Genomic DNA, 16,410 nt, shown 5'->3' with positions numbered 1-16,410 from the left:
AAGGGGGGAAAGTCTTTGTCTCCGCCTGCTCTGAAAGGCCTCCTGTCATTGCAGCCAGGAGAGCATGGTGCACTGAGTGGCTCAGCCTAGGTCACATGACCCACACTTAGAGTTGGGGGTGGAGTCGGCTCCCAGAGCCACAGGGATCCCTGGATGGAGGTATTTATTGTTGAGAAGAGGGGGGTAGTGCTGGAAAAGCAGCCAACAGATACCAGCACATGTGGCTTATCAGTCCCCCAACTGTGAACAAAATAATACACCATTTTTATGTTTTGGGTGTTTCAGTTGATTAATATTGGTGCTAGAACTATGTCGTCGAAAGCAGGGCCTTACATACTTTTCTACCAATTCCCTGGTTTCAGTTCCTTTTTTTCCTGGCTCTGAGACTAGACATCCAAGAAAAGAGCTTTTTGGAAGCAAAGTCAGATCAGAGAGCTCCCTGCCGCTGTGCCAGGACCTGAAATGGGAAGGGAGACATTGCCCTTTCCGTAAAATATACTTTAAGAAAAGAATTCTTATTCCTTGCATCGTTGTTCATAAATAAACTTAGTAATACTGAACTATGGTAAGAAACATCCCTACCTAATTTGTTAATCTCCCACAATTTGAACTTTCCTGTTCACGATTCTCTTTTCCCCTCCCACATCCTCTCTCTCTTTCTTTCTTTTTTTTTTTTTTTGTTAGTGAACAATAAAAAAAAATCTTCCATCTTCTCTTTCCAGCGGGCAGTTTGCGGTGGTGAAGAAATGCCGTGAGAAAAGCACAGGTCTGCAGTATGCCGCCAAGTTCATCAAGAAAAGGAGGACGAAATCCAGCCGGCGGGGCGTGAGCCGCGAGGACATCGAGCGGGAGGTCAGCATCCTCAAGCAGATCCAGCACCCGAACGTCATCACCCTGCACGAGGTGTACGAGAACAAGACGGACGTCATTCTCATCCTGGAGCTGTGAGTGCCGTGGGGCCGGGCGGGCGCAGGGTGTGGTGGGCTGACGGCTTCCTTCCGGCCGGACGGCGCTGTGGCCTCATCTGGCATCGGTTCTGCTGTGCCGCGTTTGGGGACGACACTGCTGCTGACGCGAGACCAGCTGCGATTACTTAGAATAAATTCTAAAGAGCTGCTTCCATCACTGTGGTTCCACCTGATTTGCAGGTGGCTCCCCCAGTCGTGGGGTTCACCACTATGTGGGGTTCATGTTCATCTGTCATGAGCTCATCCATTTTCTGAGTTTTCTATTAAGCTTCAAACATGTCCTTCTGCCCCTGACTCTATCCCTGTCCTCCCTCTGTTTTTCTGCCTTTCTTCCTCTGTTCTCCTTCTGTCTTCCTCCCTTCTCTTCCCCCATCTTACACACACACGTACACCCCATTTTTAACTGATGGAACTATCAACACTAATTATATGAAGGGGTCAAACTGGGCCAGAATCACTCAGATGTGATTATAGGACTTGTTTTTAAAGTGAGTTGCTGATTTTCTCAGGCGAGCCCTGCCCATCGGATGTTATTACGGGAAACTGACTGGCACATGGTTCTGCGGCATTTCTCATCTGCATCTCCTGTCCTCCCCACCCCGGTTTCCTGCCTGAGTGTGCCCAGCGGGGCCCCCCCCTCATGGCTGAGTCCAGCAGCACGTGCTGGCAGCAGAGGAGGAAGCCAACCGAGGGCGCACAGCTGGTCTGGCTCTAGGCTCTGCGGATGGAGGAGTGACATTAGTGCCCTGAGGGAGGAGGGATGGGTGGAGCAAGAGGAGATTTGGGGACAAACCAATCCTGGTTGGTTCTTAGCGATGACAGGCCCCATCTACTTCCCAGGAGCCTCCTGAATTCAGATTTGCCTTTTTGCCAGCCCCATAGCCCCCTTCTTTGCAGGTCGCTCAGGGGTAGGAGGTGATTTGGAAGACCAGAGAGGAAGGGAATGAAAGGAGGTTTGCAGAGCAGCCAGGCCAGCCCCCAGGTGCTCCCTGCAGTTTACCTGGGCTTTGCCATCACAGGTGCCTGTGGTCCCCACAGCATCTTGTCTCAACACAGGGATTAGGGCACCTTCTTTTATCAGTCTCAGACTCAAATTTCTTAACTATAAAATGGGATTTAAATGTATTATATTTATGCCTCAAAGGGATTTGGGGAGATAATGAGATAAGGATTTTAAAATATCCAGCACAGTGCTAGCTCATAGATGTATTTAATACACGTTTCCTTCCCTCCTTGCTTCTTCCCTCCCTCCCTCCTTTCCTTTCTTCCTCTCTTCCTTTAAACCAGCAGTTCTCAGTCTTGGCACTGGTGACGTTTTAGGCTGGAAGGTTCTTCATTCAGGTGGCCGTCCCGTGCATTGTAGGATGTTTAGCAGCATCTCTGGCTTCTACCCACTGGCTGCCAGTAGCATCCTCTCCCACGCTGCTGTGACAACCAAAAATGAGTCCGGACATTGCCACATGTCCCCTGGGGGCAAAATCTCCTCCTTCCCCCACCCTACCCCTGAATTCCAGCTTTAAGGAAGGAGCAGGGCTTTAAGGGGCTAAGGGATTTAGGGCCTGCTTGGGTTACAACAGAGGAAAAGGCAGGAATCACGGTGTAATCCTCACTGTGGCTTTAGGTGGCTTCCGGGCAGCTGCAGGCTACAGTAAAGTCCGGGACTGGGGAGCCAGACAGAACTGGGATCAAAACCCAGGGCAAATCCTTTTCTGTCTTTAAGCCTAAATCTCCTCCCTTCAGGCCATGAATACTAAGTGCCTGGAAAAAGAAACATAACAGATCACAACTGTTTTGCCTTTTCAGAGGATTCCCAGGTTGTGCCCAGTGACTCTTATCTTCTTGCCATATCATCATATGCAGACGGCCCCTCCTGTGCCTGAGTGGGGCCGCTCCTCCCGGCTGATCCAGCAGCGCATGTGGGGATTCTGGATTCAGCACTGTTGACCGACCCCATTTCACAGACAGTTCCCATTAGGTGCATTTACCCTGTGCATAACTGGGGGGCATACAATTTTTTTTTTTACCATTTGATTTTTTTAAATTTTAATTTACCATACAGTAAATGTGGTGTTGGAGGAGGGTTGTGTCATTCTATGAAAGTTAGCACATGTAGATCCTCTAACCACCACCCAAATCAAGACACAGAACAGTTCTCATACTCCAAATATGCCAGCACCCCTTGTGCTATTAATATTTCTTTATAGTCACACTCACCCTCTATCCCCAGCCCCTGGCAACCGCTGAGCCGATCTTTATCACTATCATTTCATCTTTTCAAAAATTTCCTATAAATAGAATCTTACAGTATATAACCTTTTGAAACTGGCTTCTTTTAGTCAGCATAATGCTTTGGAGATTTGAGTGCGAACAGTTAATCTCTTTTTGCCGGCAAGTCATGTTCCATCATACGGATGTCTGTTTATCCATTCACCTATTGAAGGACATTTGGTTGTTTCTAGAATTTGGTGACCATCGAATAAAGCTGCTGTAAACATTCACATTTAGAGCTGTGTGTGAAAATATGTTTCCGTTTCTCTTGGGTAAACGTCTAGGACTAGGATTCCTGGGTCGTGTGATAAGTGTGTGTTTACCAGCATAAGAAACTGCCAAGCTATTTTCTGAAGTGGCTGTACCGTTTCACAGTCCCTCTGGCATTGGATGGGAGTTCCAGTTGCTCCACCAGCACTTGACTTTGTCAGTATTTTATTTTACTGCAGGCATTGTCATAGGTGCATACTGGCATCCAGCTGTACATTGCTAACTGTGCGACGACCTTGAATGAAAGCTGAGCTTGCTGGCTAGGAGCAGCTGTTTGATGGAGTAGGCAGGAGGTGTCTGAGGACAAGGATTAGACATGTCCCTGGTCAATTGCTCTTCACAAACTCCAGCATCCCCTGTGACTTGATTGTCCTTGCCTCTGCACCTGCCAGGCACACGGGGGTTGTGATGGTTACTTTTATGTGTCGACTTGACTGGATCATGAGGTGCCCAGATGTTTGGTCGAGCATTACTTTGGGTGTTTCTGGATGAGATCAACATTTAAATTGGGAGGCTGAGTAAAGCAGGTTGCCCTAGTGTGGGTGGGCCTCATCCAATCAGTTGAAGCCCTGGACAGCAAAAAGACTGACCCTCCCCTAAATAAGAGAGAATCTCCTGCCTGATGGCTTCAGACTGGGACATTGGCTTTTTCTTGCCTTTTGACTCAGGTTGAAATGTCATCTCTTCCTGGGTCTTGTTCATGTTGCCTCCTAGGCTGGAACTGCACCATCAGTTCCCACCGTGCCAACTCACCCTGCAGATCCTGGCACTCGTCAGCCTCCATAATAGCATGTGTGAATTCATATATATGCATACGATACATAGGATATATACACACAACAGGATGTGTGTGCATGTATATAGGTACATACATGTGTGTATGTGTCTCCGGTCAGTTCTGTTTCTCTGGAGAGCTCTGACTAATGCAGTGGCACTAAGTGCCAAGGAGGAAGATTGCACCCTCGCTATTATCTCAGAAGCCTGTCCCACTTTCCGTATGTTTGCACTGCATGTTTTTGAACTTTTAATAGACTATTGAAAATATTAAGTCCACCTAGGAGAAGCAGTCATCTTTGCCTTTGAGAAAATTATCCTCATTCTAAATCTGATAGCTTTAAAGGAAGCTTCAGTCGTCAGTGACAGTTTCCATCTCGTCTTTCCTTTCTTAAGAATGCTGAGGTACAGGGGTGGTTAAGGAGAGAATAAAAATTAAGAATTCGTCAGAAAATAGCCCGGTGATGCAATGGAGGCCATTTGTCTGAGTGCTCTGGCTCAGTAACTCGGAGCGGATGTAGTGTTTGGATTGATGGCTTTGAGATGAGCTCCATGGCAAGTCGGACTTCCTCTGCTTCCACCTTTGTGTGAGAGTCGTCTTCTCCAGCCCCGTCCTTACCACTGAAACAAATATCCCAAATACCACTCCATCTGATATTTCACGAACCTCCCCATGATCTGAAAAGGTATCTTTTTCTGTCCTTTGAACAGAAACTATTTGGTGTCTGTGTTAAAAGTGCAGTTGTCAAATCGTGCTCCAGAGTCTGCGCTCTAAAATTTTTCAAGCCTGAAAGTAGCTTTACAGCAATGACTCTTCCCTGCACTGGCTTCACTGGGGACTGCAACAGACCGATGTGAAAATCTCCTTTTCACAGCTGGTATGTCGTTACAGCTCAGCGTGGCACGTACCCGAAGGAGGCATATGCGATGTCTTCAAAATCATGATTTTGTGTCCTCCCTGTCCCGTTGTTCTCTAATGAAGTTTTGCCAATACAAAACTCTCTTCTTACTGTGTTCTTGCTCACTCACGTGTTGCAGCGTGGGCAAGCCACTATAAAACTTTGATCTTCAATGCTTGAGTCATTTCATAACTTGCCCTGTTACCTGGTGGAGAGTGAAGGCAAACTCACAGGCCTTAAAGTTGATGCTATTTCTTAAGTATGTGGCATTGTTCACACACTGGCGTCTAACATCCCATTCCTAAGTACTCCGGTCTGTGCACAGGGATGCATTTTTCTGTCTAGCTCTCCTCTACCCAGCCATGGTTCAAACCCAAATGCTCTTAGGGGCCGGACAGGCAATGTAAATGAGTGTGTTGGTCTCCGTGAAGCCTCAGTGTCAGGGAATGGTGGAGACTGTGGCTAAATGGAATCTCCGCCTTCCCCCTGTGCAAGGGGACAGCTACCAATCAGTTGATTGTTTCCTAATGGAATTTTGGATTCATGTTATCAGATCTTCCAGTTTTTTTAAGAAAAGACTGTAATCTGGGTTTTTAATGTTGGCAGTCAGTCCATAGTATTCATGAGCAGACAAAATAAAACGTATCTGAAGGTCACATGTGACCTGCACAGACTTGCAGATTCTAGCCTGTTTTATGTAAACTAAGTTAATCACTACCATGAGAGAAGTAGCATGAGATATATACAGTCAGAGACAGTCCCAAAGGGCTAGTGATTCTGTTGGAAGGACAAGATGCACACTTAGCCTTATAAAATTATTTTTTTAAAGATACAGTATGGTTTAAAACAGTGCTTCTCAAACTTTAGCGTGCATCAGAATATCCTGGAGGTTTTGTTACAAGATAGAGCATTTGGCTGAACTTTCAGTTTCAGATTCAGTGGGTTTAAGGTGGGGCCCAATAATTTGCATTTTTGTAACTTTATTTTTTTTGAGAGGAGGTCTTGCTGTATTGCTGAAGCTGGCCTTGAACACCTGAGCTCAAGCAGTCCTCCCCCCTCAGCCTCTACAGTGGCTGGGACGATAGCATGTGCCATTGTGCCTGGCTCAGAATTTTCTTTTTAACAGATTCCCAGGTGATGCTGATGCCGCAGGTCTGGGGCTCACCTTTTGAGAAGCTGTTAAAGGTTGAATTGCGCTCCCCCAAAAAGATGTGTTGAAGTCAAGTCCTCCCCATCTGTCTTAGTCTGTTTTGTGTGGCTTTAACAGAATACCCCAGGCTGGGTAATTTATAAAGGAAAGAAGTTTATTCCTTACAGTTCTGGAGCCTGGGAAGTCAAGGGCCCCTCATCTGCTGAGGGCCTTCTTGTTGCGTCACAACACGGCGAGAAAGCGAGAGGGCAGAGTGAGAGCCCACTGCCAGAAGCCCTTTTCATCTGAGGCACTAACCCACCCCTGAGGGTGGAGCCCTCATGGCCTACACCTCTGAAAGGCCCCAGCTCTTAATACTCTGACCATGGCGATTAAATTTCAACTTGAGTTTGGAGGGGACACACATTCAAACCACAGCACTCCCAGTACCTCCGAACGTGACTTCATTTGGAAATAGGGTTGTTTCAGATGTAATTAGTTACAATGAGATCATACTGGAGTAGTGTGAGGGCACTAATCTAATCTGACGGATGTCCTCCTAAGAAGGGCCCGAGTAGACAGACACAGGGAGAACGCCACGTGAGGACGGAAGAGCGGGGTGACGCGCAGGAGAGAGGGTGGGACAGATTCTTTCTCAGAGCCCTTAGAAGAAACCAGCCCTGTCAACACCTGGATTTTGTGCTGCTGGCCCCCAGAACTGTGTGACAATAAATTGTCACTTCAAGCCACCCAATCTGTGGCACCTTGTTGTGGCAGTCCTAGGAAACTAATGCAGAAGCGCCAGTTGAACAAAAACTAGAATTTCTAGATTAGGAGCCTACTCGCGCGTGAATCTTAAATTCTGTAAACTATTTAAAAACAAAACAAAGCACCTAACCATGGTGTTTTCATCAGGCAACTGCAAAGTGTTGTGATAAAGAAAAATTTTACTCACAGCAGGAGGCCTGAGCAGAAAAGGATTGGAGAGGTGTCGGGGGGCTCGGGGTCTCCATAACGAAGGGATTGGCATCATCTCGTCACAGTTTGTTTCAGGATGGTCACCTGTCTGCAAGGTTCCATGTTAAGGTTTATAAAGTAAACATGCAAAAATTGCCAAGTAAGTATTGGCATAGTGGATTGTTCCAAAGAAGTCAAGCCCGTTTTGTTCTCTAGTTCTAAATTTGCCCCTTATTAGTTCTGCTACAATTTTAAAGCAGATCTTTAAAACGGAGTAACTCTTTTTAGCTTTGTCTCTTGTTTTTAATTTGTGTGTGTGTGTGTGTGTGTGTGTGTGTGTGTGTGTGTGTGTGTGACAGGAAATTCCATTTAATTAGTGCAGCCTGCTGTGGTTTTAGCCAAGTGCAGGGCATGAAATGAATGATGCATTTTTTTAATTTAAAAAGGTGAGTTTTAATTTTTTATTGTGGCAAAACACACAACATGAAATTTACCATCTTAATCATGTTTAAGTGCACAGTACACAGCGTTAACTATATGCACATGGTTGTGCAACAGATTTCTAGAACTTTCTCGTCTTGCACAGCTGAAACACTACACCTGTTGAACAACAACTCTTCTTTTTAGATCTCTTTGACTTTGGCTAAGTTAATAATTTCTGGAATTCAGTTTGTCCATTGCAAACAACTTCTGAGTTGTATTCAGATGTTTGTGCAACATTAGATGGCTTTATGCAGGATCATTATTCAGTTGGCTCACTCTTTCCTAGCCAAACCCAGATGCAAAATAATCAGAACGTGAATATGAATGTTTAAAATTGCATATTAGCACCGTGCATGTAAGCAGATGAATACATGCTGCCCTGGTCAGCAAGTCAGATTCCCAAGAGTCTTTCAAGAAGCAAATGCAGCCATTAAAGTGATGGCTTCAAAGGACCTTAAAAGTGGCAAAGGTCGTAGAAGCTGAATGTGGCGTTGGGGACTTAAGTGAAGCTCAGGTGTGTGTGGTACGAAGGCTGTTCATTCCCCTTGTCCCTGCTCCTCTCCCCGTGCCCACCAAGCCTTTTGCTGCTACATTTGTTCTCTCTTCTCTGAGCTCAAGCCAGCTCTTCTGACTTTTTGAACTTTTGTCTTTATTCGCAAAGGTAATTTCAAGAGCTCTTCTGGGTTACACTTCTGGCATCCTGCTCCTCACATATCTACGGTTAGGCAAGCGGGGGGCAGAAAAGTACATTCTGGCAGCAGTCTGAACCTTTCACAGCAGAATTAAATTACATAAAGTAGGGCATGTGCCATCCAGGCATTCTCCTGAGAAAGGAAACCCTGCATGTGTGTCTCCCCCACACTTTCCTTCTTGCCAGCTCAGTTGAAAAGTGTTTCCTTAGGGTTATTAAATAGGTCCTTTCACTCACTGAAGTGGATTATTTGATTTCTGGATGGTCTTAAGAAAAATTGGGACAATCGAAATCTTAAAAACAAACCCCATGTGGTATCTGTGAGCTCATAGATCTATAGTTTTTAGGATATATTTGTAACTTTAGTATGTGGTGTGATGTTCTCCATGCTGTATACATGAGCTGTAGACAGTGTTGGAGTCTCTGCTTACCTCCAGGACAGACCCATGGTTGTGGTGAAGGTTTGGGAAACTGAGGCAACACTGCTACCTGCCAGCCAGCCTCAGGGCCTTCCACAGCTCCAGGCATGTGGCTATTCTTAGACCCCTTCCCAGGGGCCGCAGATTCTACAGGACTCTCCAGGGTAGCTCAAGTCCTACAAACTGTTCGCACTTCCTCCTGGAAACTCCCAGCCTGGTCTCAGTTCTTCCTGTCTCGGCCAAGCACGCCCCCGACCAGCACATCGATAGGATGAGAGGGTCGCTGTGGCCACCTTGCTTGCTTCTCAGCTTCCTCCCTCCACCCCCACTGGTGCTCCAGAAGGGAGAGCACTCAGACTGCAGGGTGTGGGAGGATGACCTTATGAGACCAGCATCCACGGTGGGTCAGAACAGTCTTCCCAGGGCACCCTTGGGCCCTTTGGAGCCTCCTCTTCTGCCTCATGCCCTTGTAAAATGTGGTTAAAAAAGCAAACAAGAAATACTTCCAGAAACAACTTTATGTTGCTTTTTTCTCCTAATTTGTACTTCTAAGTAAGTAACTGAGTATTACCTTAACTTTTTTTCCCACACGTGTCACTTGTTTTTAACACTGTCACAATTACTGTGATGCAGATGAGGATTGTCCGAGCTCCTGGGGACGGCAGTGAGCATGTGCATGCTCCATGCCGGAACGTCGGCTCACTCCCAGGCTCTGGACGCATGGGCTAACAGACCTGGGCTTCCTTGCAGGACAGAAGTGTCAGGAACTTTTCCCCTCAGTATTTTGATGGGAAAATTCAGATAGAATTGACTGTTTCTGAAACTGCATAGAATGTTCATTTCTTTTCTTTTCCTTTTTTTTTTTTCTTTCTTTTTCTTTTTTTTTGAGACAGAGTCCATTTCTTTTAAGTCGCTTCCAGTTAGACGTGGATCCTCACAAACTGCCTGAAGAGAGAGGATATAGTCCAATGACCGGCTGGCTTTCCTCAGAGGAAAACTGGCCCCCTCGTATTGGCGCTTCACTTGTGCCTCTTTGAGTCAGCCACGGTGGGCCTGTCCCTGACTGCCTGGCGAGATCTCATTTAATCCTCACGTGCAACCCTGGCGAGTGGCCTTACCTCCACCCTGCAGACAAGGAAAGCTGTGCCCACTGCAGCCAGATGTAGGTCCCAGGGAGGGTGGGGAGGTGCTGATTCTCAGGCAGCAGCCTCTGGGGGAGGGAATTCTTCTGTCAGAGTTTTCCAAGCCCTGGAAATCTGCTAAGCCACCGTGGGGTTTCACCTACAAGGCTGGGGCTGGTTGTTACCTTGCCTCAAACCTCCTCCGGAGTGATTCTCACATCCCAGGGGTTCCCAAGTCATATGTGCTGCTCCTTGATTTCAAAGCAGTGACTTAGAAGCTTTCAAAGGCCAGGCTGGACTTCAAGGGCCCCCTCAGCTTTCTGCTTCCTCCTCTTGTGCTGCTTCTCTGGCCGCTGTGCTATTCTTGCTCTGCATTTGGTCGCCTTTCTGTGAAGTTGGGGCAGGACAGAAAACATTCTCATTTTCCTGTGGGAATGCAGAAGCCCAGGAGGGGGATGGCTTTGTGGGGACTCTGGTGTGACAGTGGCATGTGCATATTGGCCCCCTCAGTATGTTTCTCTGAGGGCAGGATCGTGTCCTGCTTTGACACTCACAGCCCTTAAGACTGGGCTTGGCCCATGAATGTATGTCAAGTCCAGATAGAGCAAGAAGAACACGATGTGAGGAGGGGCTGTGTGCATCAGTACATTGACCATCAACAAGGACACTTTTCTTTGTGAGATGCCAATCTACTTGCTTCCGGTTGAGCTTCAGAAAACATAATATTTTTCTCTTTCCTTTCAAGACAGGGTCTCACTCCGTTGCCCAGGCTGGAGTGAAGTGGCATCATCATAGCTCACTGCAGCCTTAAACTCCTGGGCTCAAGCAATCCTCCTGCCTCAGTCAACTGAGTAGCTGGGACTGCAGACTTGCACCCCCATGCCTGGCTAAGTATTTTTATTTTTTAGAGGTGGGTTCTCGCTGTATTGCCCTGGCTGTTCTCTAACTCCTGGCCTCAAGCCATCCTCCCACCTCAGCCTCCCAAAGTGCTGAGATTAGAGGCATGAGTCACCGCGCCTGGCCTAGAAAGCATACCCTTGACCAAGTTTCCTGAAGAGTAAAGTATCCCGTACTCTTAACCATTAGGGTTTGGGTCAGTCTGAGTCCTACCAGGAAGCAGATGGCACACACAAACAGGGAAATTTGAGACTGTTAACAAAGGTGTGTGCAAGGGTTAGAGAAAATGCTAAGTGATGGGGAAGCAGCCTCAGAGCACAGAGCTCTCCTCCTTTCTCAAAGACTGTGTGCCCATCAGAAATTCTTAAAAAGGAAGTATTTTTTCTGGAAGCATGACCCCCTTCTATTATCCCTGTTTTCCACTTTATTAATAACCTTATTGAAATGGGGAGGTGGAGACCTGGAGGGCAAAGGCTAGAAGTCTTGGCTCTTGAGCCAGTGGCAGCTTTCCATTGCCAGGGCAACTTGCCCAGCCGGAAAGTTCGACACAGCCTGCCTGTTCTACCCCTTGGCTGCTGCATCCGTACCTGAAGGGTTGGGCATTGTCTGGATGCTCCTTGGCATCCTGGTGTATGACGGATGCAATGGAAAGGATTTTCATGCAGACAGGAAGCAATCTCCCTGCTCCCTTCTCTTCCTTGTGTCTCATTCCCTCTTCATAGCACTGTAATCTACCTTCCATCCCTCTACTGCCACCGAAAGGGCTCTGCTGAAGCTCCCTAATACATATTGCAGGATTCACTCATTTTTATGTAGCCTGTGCTATTCAACTGTCACCTTCCAGTGTATTAGTAATCCCTAAAGCTGTATCTCCAGGTCTCTCTGGACCCCACGATTGCTTCTCTGGGAGCCTACTCAACGTCTCCACCCACACGGGTCTCCCCAGGTACCTCCACTTAGTGTGTCCTAAACGGAGCTCCTGGTCTTTCCTCCTCAGCCCCTGCCCCCCCTTTCTTTAACTCAGACCATGGCATCCCCGTCTTCCTGGTTGTCCAGACTGGGACCCTTAGAGCTCTCCTGGCCTTTCTTCTCCCCCATTCTCCACTGTACCACACATGCCTTGTCCTTCTTCAAGTCCTGGGGAGCCTGCTGCTGAGAGGGCCCCTGGGTCTCTCCTCATCACCATTCTTCTACTTCTCCTCTCATGCAGGAGCTCATGGACCCTTCCCTGAATTATTACAGCATCCTCTAGCTTCTCTCCCATCCAGCTCACCTCCTCATTGATTACGAAACAGCTACTTCTCTTGCTGAAAACTCTTTGGTGGATAGCACATGAAAAGATGCTCAAGGTCATTAGTCAGTAGGAGACACAACCAGAACCCCAGTGAGATACCACTTCACACCCACTGGGATGGCTATAATCAAAAAGACAGCCACTTCCAAGTGTTGGTCGAGATGTGGGAAAATGGAACCCTGCGGGTGACACTGGAACACTGCTGGTGAGAGTGTAAATTGGCTTAGCTACTTTGGGAACATTCCTCAAAATGTTAAAATAGTTACCTTATGACTCAGCATTTCCACTCCTCAGACTGTACCCAAGAGAAATGAAAATTATTTCCACACAAAAACTTATACTTGAATGTTTGTGGTAGAATCATTCATATTGGCAAAAAGTGGGAACAAATCAAATGTCCATCAAATGGTGAACAAAATGTGGTATATCCATGTGATGGACAGTTATTTGGCAATTAAAAGTAATGAGGAACTAATACATGCTACAACGTGGATGACCCACGAAGGGAAAGAAGCCAGTCTCAAAAGAGGGCACATCTTACGACTTCATATACATGAACTGTCCAGAACAGGCACATCTGCAGAGACAGAAGTAGCTGTGTGGCCACTGAGGGCATGCAGGGACTGGTGGTGGGAGTGGCTACTGATGGGCACAGGATTTCTCTTGGGGGTGATGAAAATGTTCTACAATTAGATTGTGGAGGATGTTGGTACTTCGAGACACAGAAGTCTGCCAACCTCTTCATTTACCGGCAAATTAATAAACTCCTTTTTCCTTCTCCTCAAACCTCTTGTCCTTGTTCTGATGTGGCCTCAGGGACAAGTGCCGAGCTTTTGGTAACAGAATTTGGCATCCCTGGGTGGGCCCATTGGCACCCTGGTAGAATGGGACCCCACGACTGCTGGAAGAGGCCAGGAACAGCCCCAGGTCAAAGCTACGGGTCTTCATAGGTAGGAGCAACTTCTTTTTGAGGTGAGAGAGCAAGGGACAGCCTATTTTAGCAGCTGTTGGAGCCTGTTTTAGCTCCGGGGAGCTCCTATTTCTGTGTGCCTGAAGTAAACGCAGCTCCCCACAGCCTGCACTAGTTGAGGAGAAGGAAATGGGCCATTTGTTGGGTACGTTCCCCAGCATGCACGCCAAGACTCCTGATTCCACCCATATGGGGGGTTTTCAGACTTTCCTGTTGGTTTTGTTTGTTTGAAGACACCATTTTGGGGGTGAAAGTCATGAGGTTGAGTGGAACTAGGGAACCTGGTTTGAATTTGGAGCTCATCTGTGGTTCCCAGGGAATGGGGGACTAGGCCACCATTTCGGGAGAGTTTCCCAGGAAACAGTGGGGAAAGGGAGATTAGGCCACCTGTTTGGGGAGGGTTTTGAACCTTCCAGCCATTTGGGTGGCATTTATCACCTTTGGATTCCCATTTGTGAACCTTCCAGCCCTGTTGGAGGGCTTTTGAGGCACCATTTGAGGTGGCATTTGTCTCTTTCGGATTCCCATTTGTTTGATAGGCGCTGGCATTTTTGTATTGCGTATCCCCTGTATTGTCTGTTATTTGTGAGTTTTGTTGAACTTATAGTTTGTAAGAAGTGGCTGTTAAATGAAAGCTCCTATGTGGTTAATAGGCCTTGGCATTTTAGAGCGTATGTGTTGGGAATCCCCTATATTGTCTGTATTTGATTGTGTGTGAGTTTTGTCTTAACATGGGAAACTCCATTTCTGTTCCATCTGAAAGTCCCTTGGGAGAAATTTCTGAATGGTCAACTATGAACCTATGTCTCAGCTGTTGGTTCTTTTCCCAGGAATTTGTTGTTTGGATCCTAATTTTGATTTGGAGGTATATTCTAAAGGGTCATCTCCATTGCCTCTTCCTCCAAAAATTAATCTCAATTGGCCTTTCTGTGCTTTTGCGAAACAGGAAACTGAACTATCTCATATGTAGATATTATAAATGTGCTTTCAAAGAAGAATGAAAAATAAATTCTTTAAAATAAAGACAAGGAGAACAACCCCCTTCAGGCATCCCAGTTGGTTTATGGTGCCTCTACTTGCAAGTATTTGTATAAATGCGAAGGTTTAAAGGCATGCCAGGTTTTCTAGGGTGGCCAATTCTTGTGCACAAGTTTTTACTGAAGGGCAAATTATATCAAGGAAAATTCAGAGTTCAAATCATCTACTTACTACTACAGAGTTAAAATGTTGAGCCGCAAGCTCTCTGCTTGAGATAAACTCATTGTTTGTAGCATACAAAATGATCTGTGTTTGTAAGATTTTTGATAAATGAGGTTCTCTTGCCCTGCAGCCAGCCCAGGCGAGGTGCTGGGAAGGGCCCCAGCTTGGGAGTGGACCTGGTGGACTGGCGCAAGTGGCCCACCACAGCAAGGGGGAAGGAACACCTGCCGCGGCCGCCATCTTGGCACCATAGGAGGAGCTGGGGAGGATGCCACCTGAACCAATTCTTCAATCTCACACCCTTTAGGTTATGACTTGGGGTCGGGAATGGTCTCTCCTTACCCAGCAGGGAGTTCCATTTGGCCAGAGGGGACCATAGCCAGGGCCAGGCAATTAGCATGAATCCTTCACAGCTGGTTAATACAGCCTTTAAAGTAAACTAAAAACTGTGTTCATTCTGCTGGCTATGCCAGCCAAGGATCCTTCGAGACAGTTGAAAGGAAAGGCCACCCTAGGGTGGGGTATAATCAGCATGCTGTTTGGACTAAAAAAAAAGAAGGACATTGGAAAGAACCCCGCCCAAAATTGCAAAGGGCTCCAGGTAACAAAAAACCCTCAGGAAAGCAAATGGCTCCTTCAAGTCCAGGACTAAGATGACTAAGGATGGGGCCAGGAGGGTGGCCCCTGCCTCACTAGTAGCTCCAACCCAAATATCCCCATAGAAGCCCTCGGGTGCAAATTCACAGTGGGGACCTGATTAGCAGATTTTCACGAATGAGGGGGCCCAGGGCTCCATGCCTCCCCGCCGAAGCCCCAGATGCAAATTGACAGTGGGGATTCCACTGGCGCCAAGCCACATGGGCAGGAACGGTCTGGAGGATCCCACCCCCCGACCTTTCTGCTGTGGTCCAGCCCTGGCACCAGCCGCACACAGCATCCCACAAGCCAGGTAGCAGTGAGGCAGCGTCGGCAGGCAGCAACTGAGAACGCCCCACAGCCGGCCTGGGGGGCAGACCTAGGCAAGCAGTGGGATCACCAGGAGTTGTTCCAAAAGCGACGGAAACTCACCCCTGAGGGCACCACTAAGCTCCTGCTAGATGAATACCAGGGCCTGGCGAAGCATGCAGAGACTGCCGTTGTGGAGCAGTCCATTTTAAAGTTCAAACCCCAGCAAACCTGCACGTTGTTATAGCATTGCAAGAAGAAAGCCACCAAAAATGAATAAGGCAATGTGGGCTGACGGGATCCCAGGATGTACAGAGAGAATTTAAATTCCTCATATCAGTGGGTATAGATACATGCAGGATCTACATGCCACTAAGGATATTGGACTCAGTTGCATTTGAGTGGCAGGATCCTGGGTCTGGGTGGCCTCGCAATGCTGCTGGACTGTGTTGGGGCTTTAACAGGGCTCTCCTGCCCTCTTTGAGAGCTTAGTAGGGGACTTGTGAAACGTGCAGTTGGACAGATTTGCAAACAGCAGGTTACTTATCTAAGGTCTCTAGCAATGACAGGGCTCTGTCATGTCTGGATCCCAGACTTCCTTATATGGGGCCCTTAAAGGGACAGATGTGGAGTCCTTGATCGGGACCACAGACTGTCAAAATTGCCTTTGGAAAACTAAAATAGAGTCTTATGATTGGCCCCGTTTGGGGGTTGCCTGACTCACAGAAAGAGTTTAAATAATATGAAAAACAAAGAATGAGCCTTGGAGTCTTAGCATAGATGCTGGGAGACATCCCAGGCCAGTGGCATATTTCTCAAAGCCACGGGACAGTGTTGTGAGAGGATGGCCTCTTTGCCTCCAGACAGTAGCAGCTACCTGCCAGTTGTTATTAAAGACTGTGTTTATTCTCAGTCCTGCCTCCCTTTTGCCAGCCAAAAAGAATGAGGCTTTGCAACATGCCTGTTTAGGGGGTTTGGAGGCTGCCTGGATATGCAGTGATCACAGCAGTGGCACTGCCACCTGGGACTTCAGCCCAAAAAGTTGAGCTGATTGTCAGAGGAAATCAGGCCACTGGCAGAACAGTTAAGGAGGTCACTGGAGGTGATCTATTTCTCCGGGCCTTG

At 47.3% G+C, this 16,410-nt stretch overlaps 1 protein-coding gene across 10 annotated transcripts in view; it reads left to right on the top strand.

The window, feature by feature from the left end:
• DAPK1 (death associated protein kinase 1) overlaps positions 1-16,410 on the top strand; it is a 181,243-nt gene that overhangs the window by 87,987 nt on the left and 76,846 nt on the right. For all 10 annotated transcript variants that reach the window (XM_045563753.1, XM_045563755.1, XM_045563750.1 and 7 more), the window contains exon 3: positions 723-944. In XM_045563753.1, the coding sequence (XP_045419709.1) occupies positions 723-944 (222 nt within the window). The remainder of the gene's footprint in view (positions 1-722; positions 945-16,410) is intronic.

Source organism: Lemur catta, chromosome 10 (genome assembly GCF_020740605.2).
Source record: "Lemur catta isolate mLemCat1 chromosome 10, mLemCat1.pri, whole genome shotgun sequence".
Lineage (NCBI taxonomy): Eukaryota > Metazoa > Chordata > Mammalia > Primates > Lemuridae > Lemur > Lemur catta.
The sequence above is the reverse complement of the archived record's forward strand: the minus strand, read 5'-3'. Positions and strand labels throughout refer to the sequence as shown.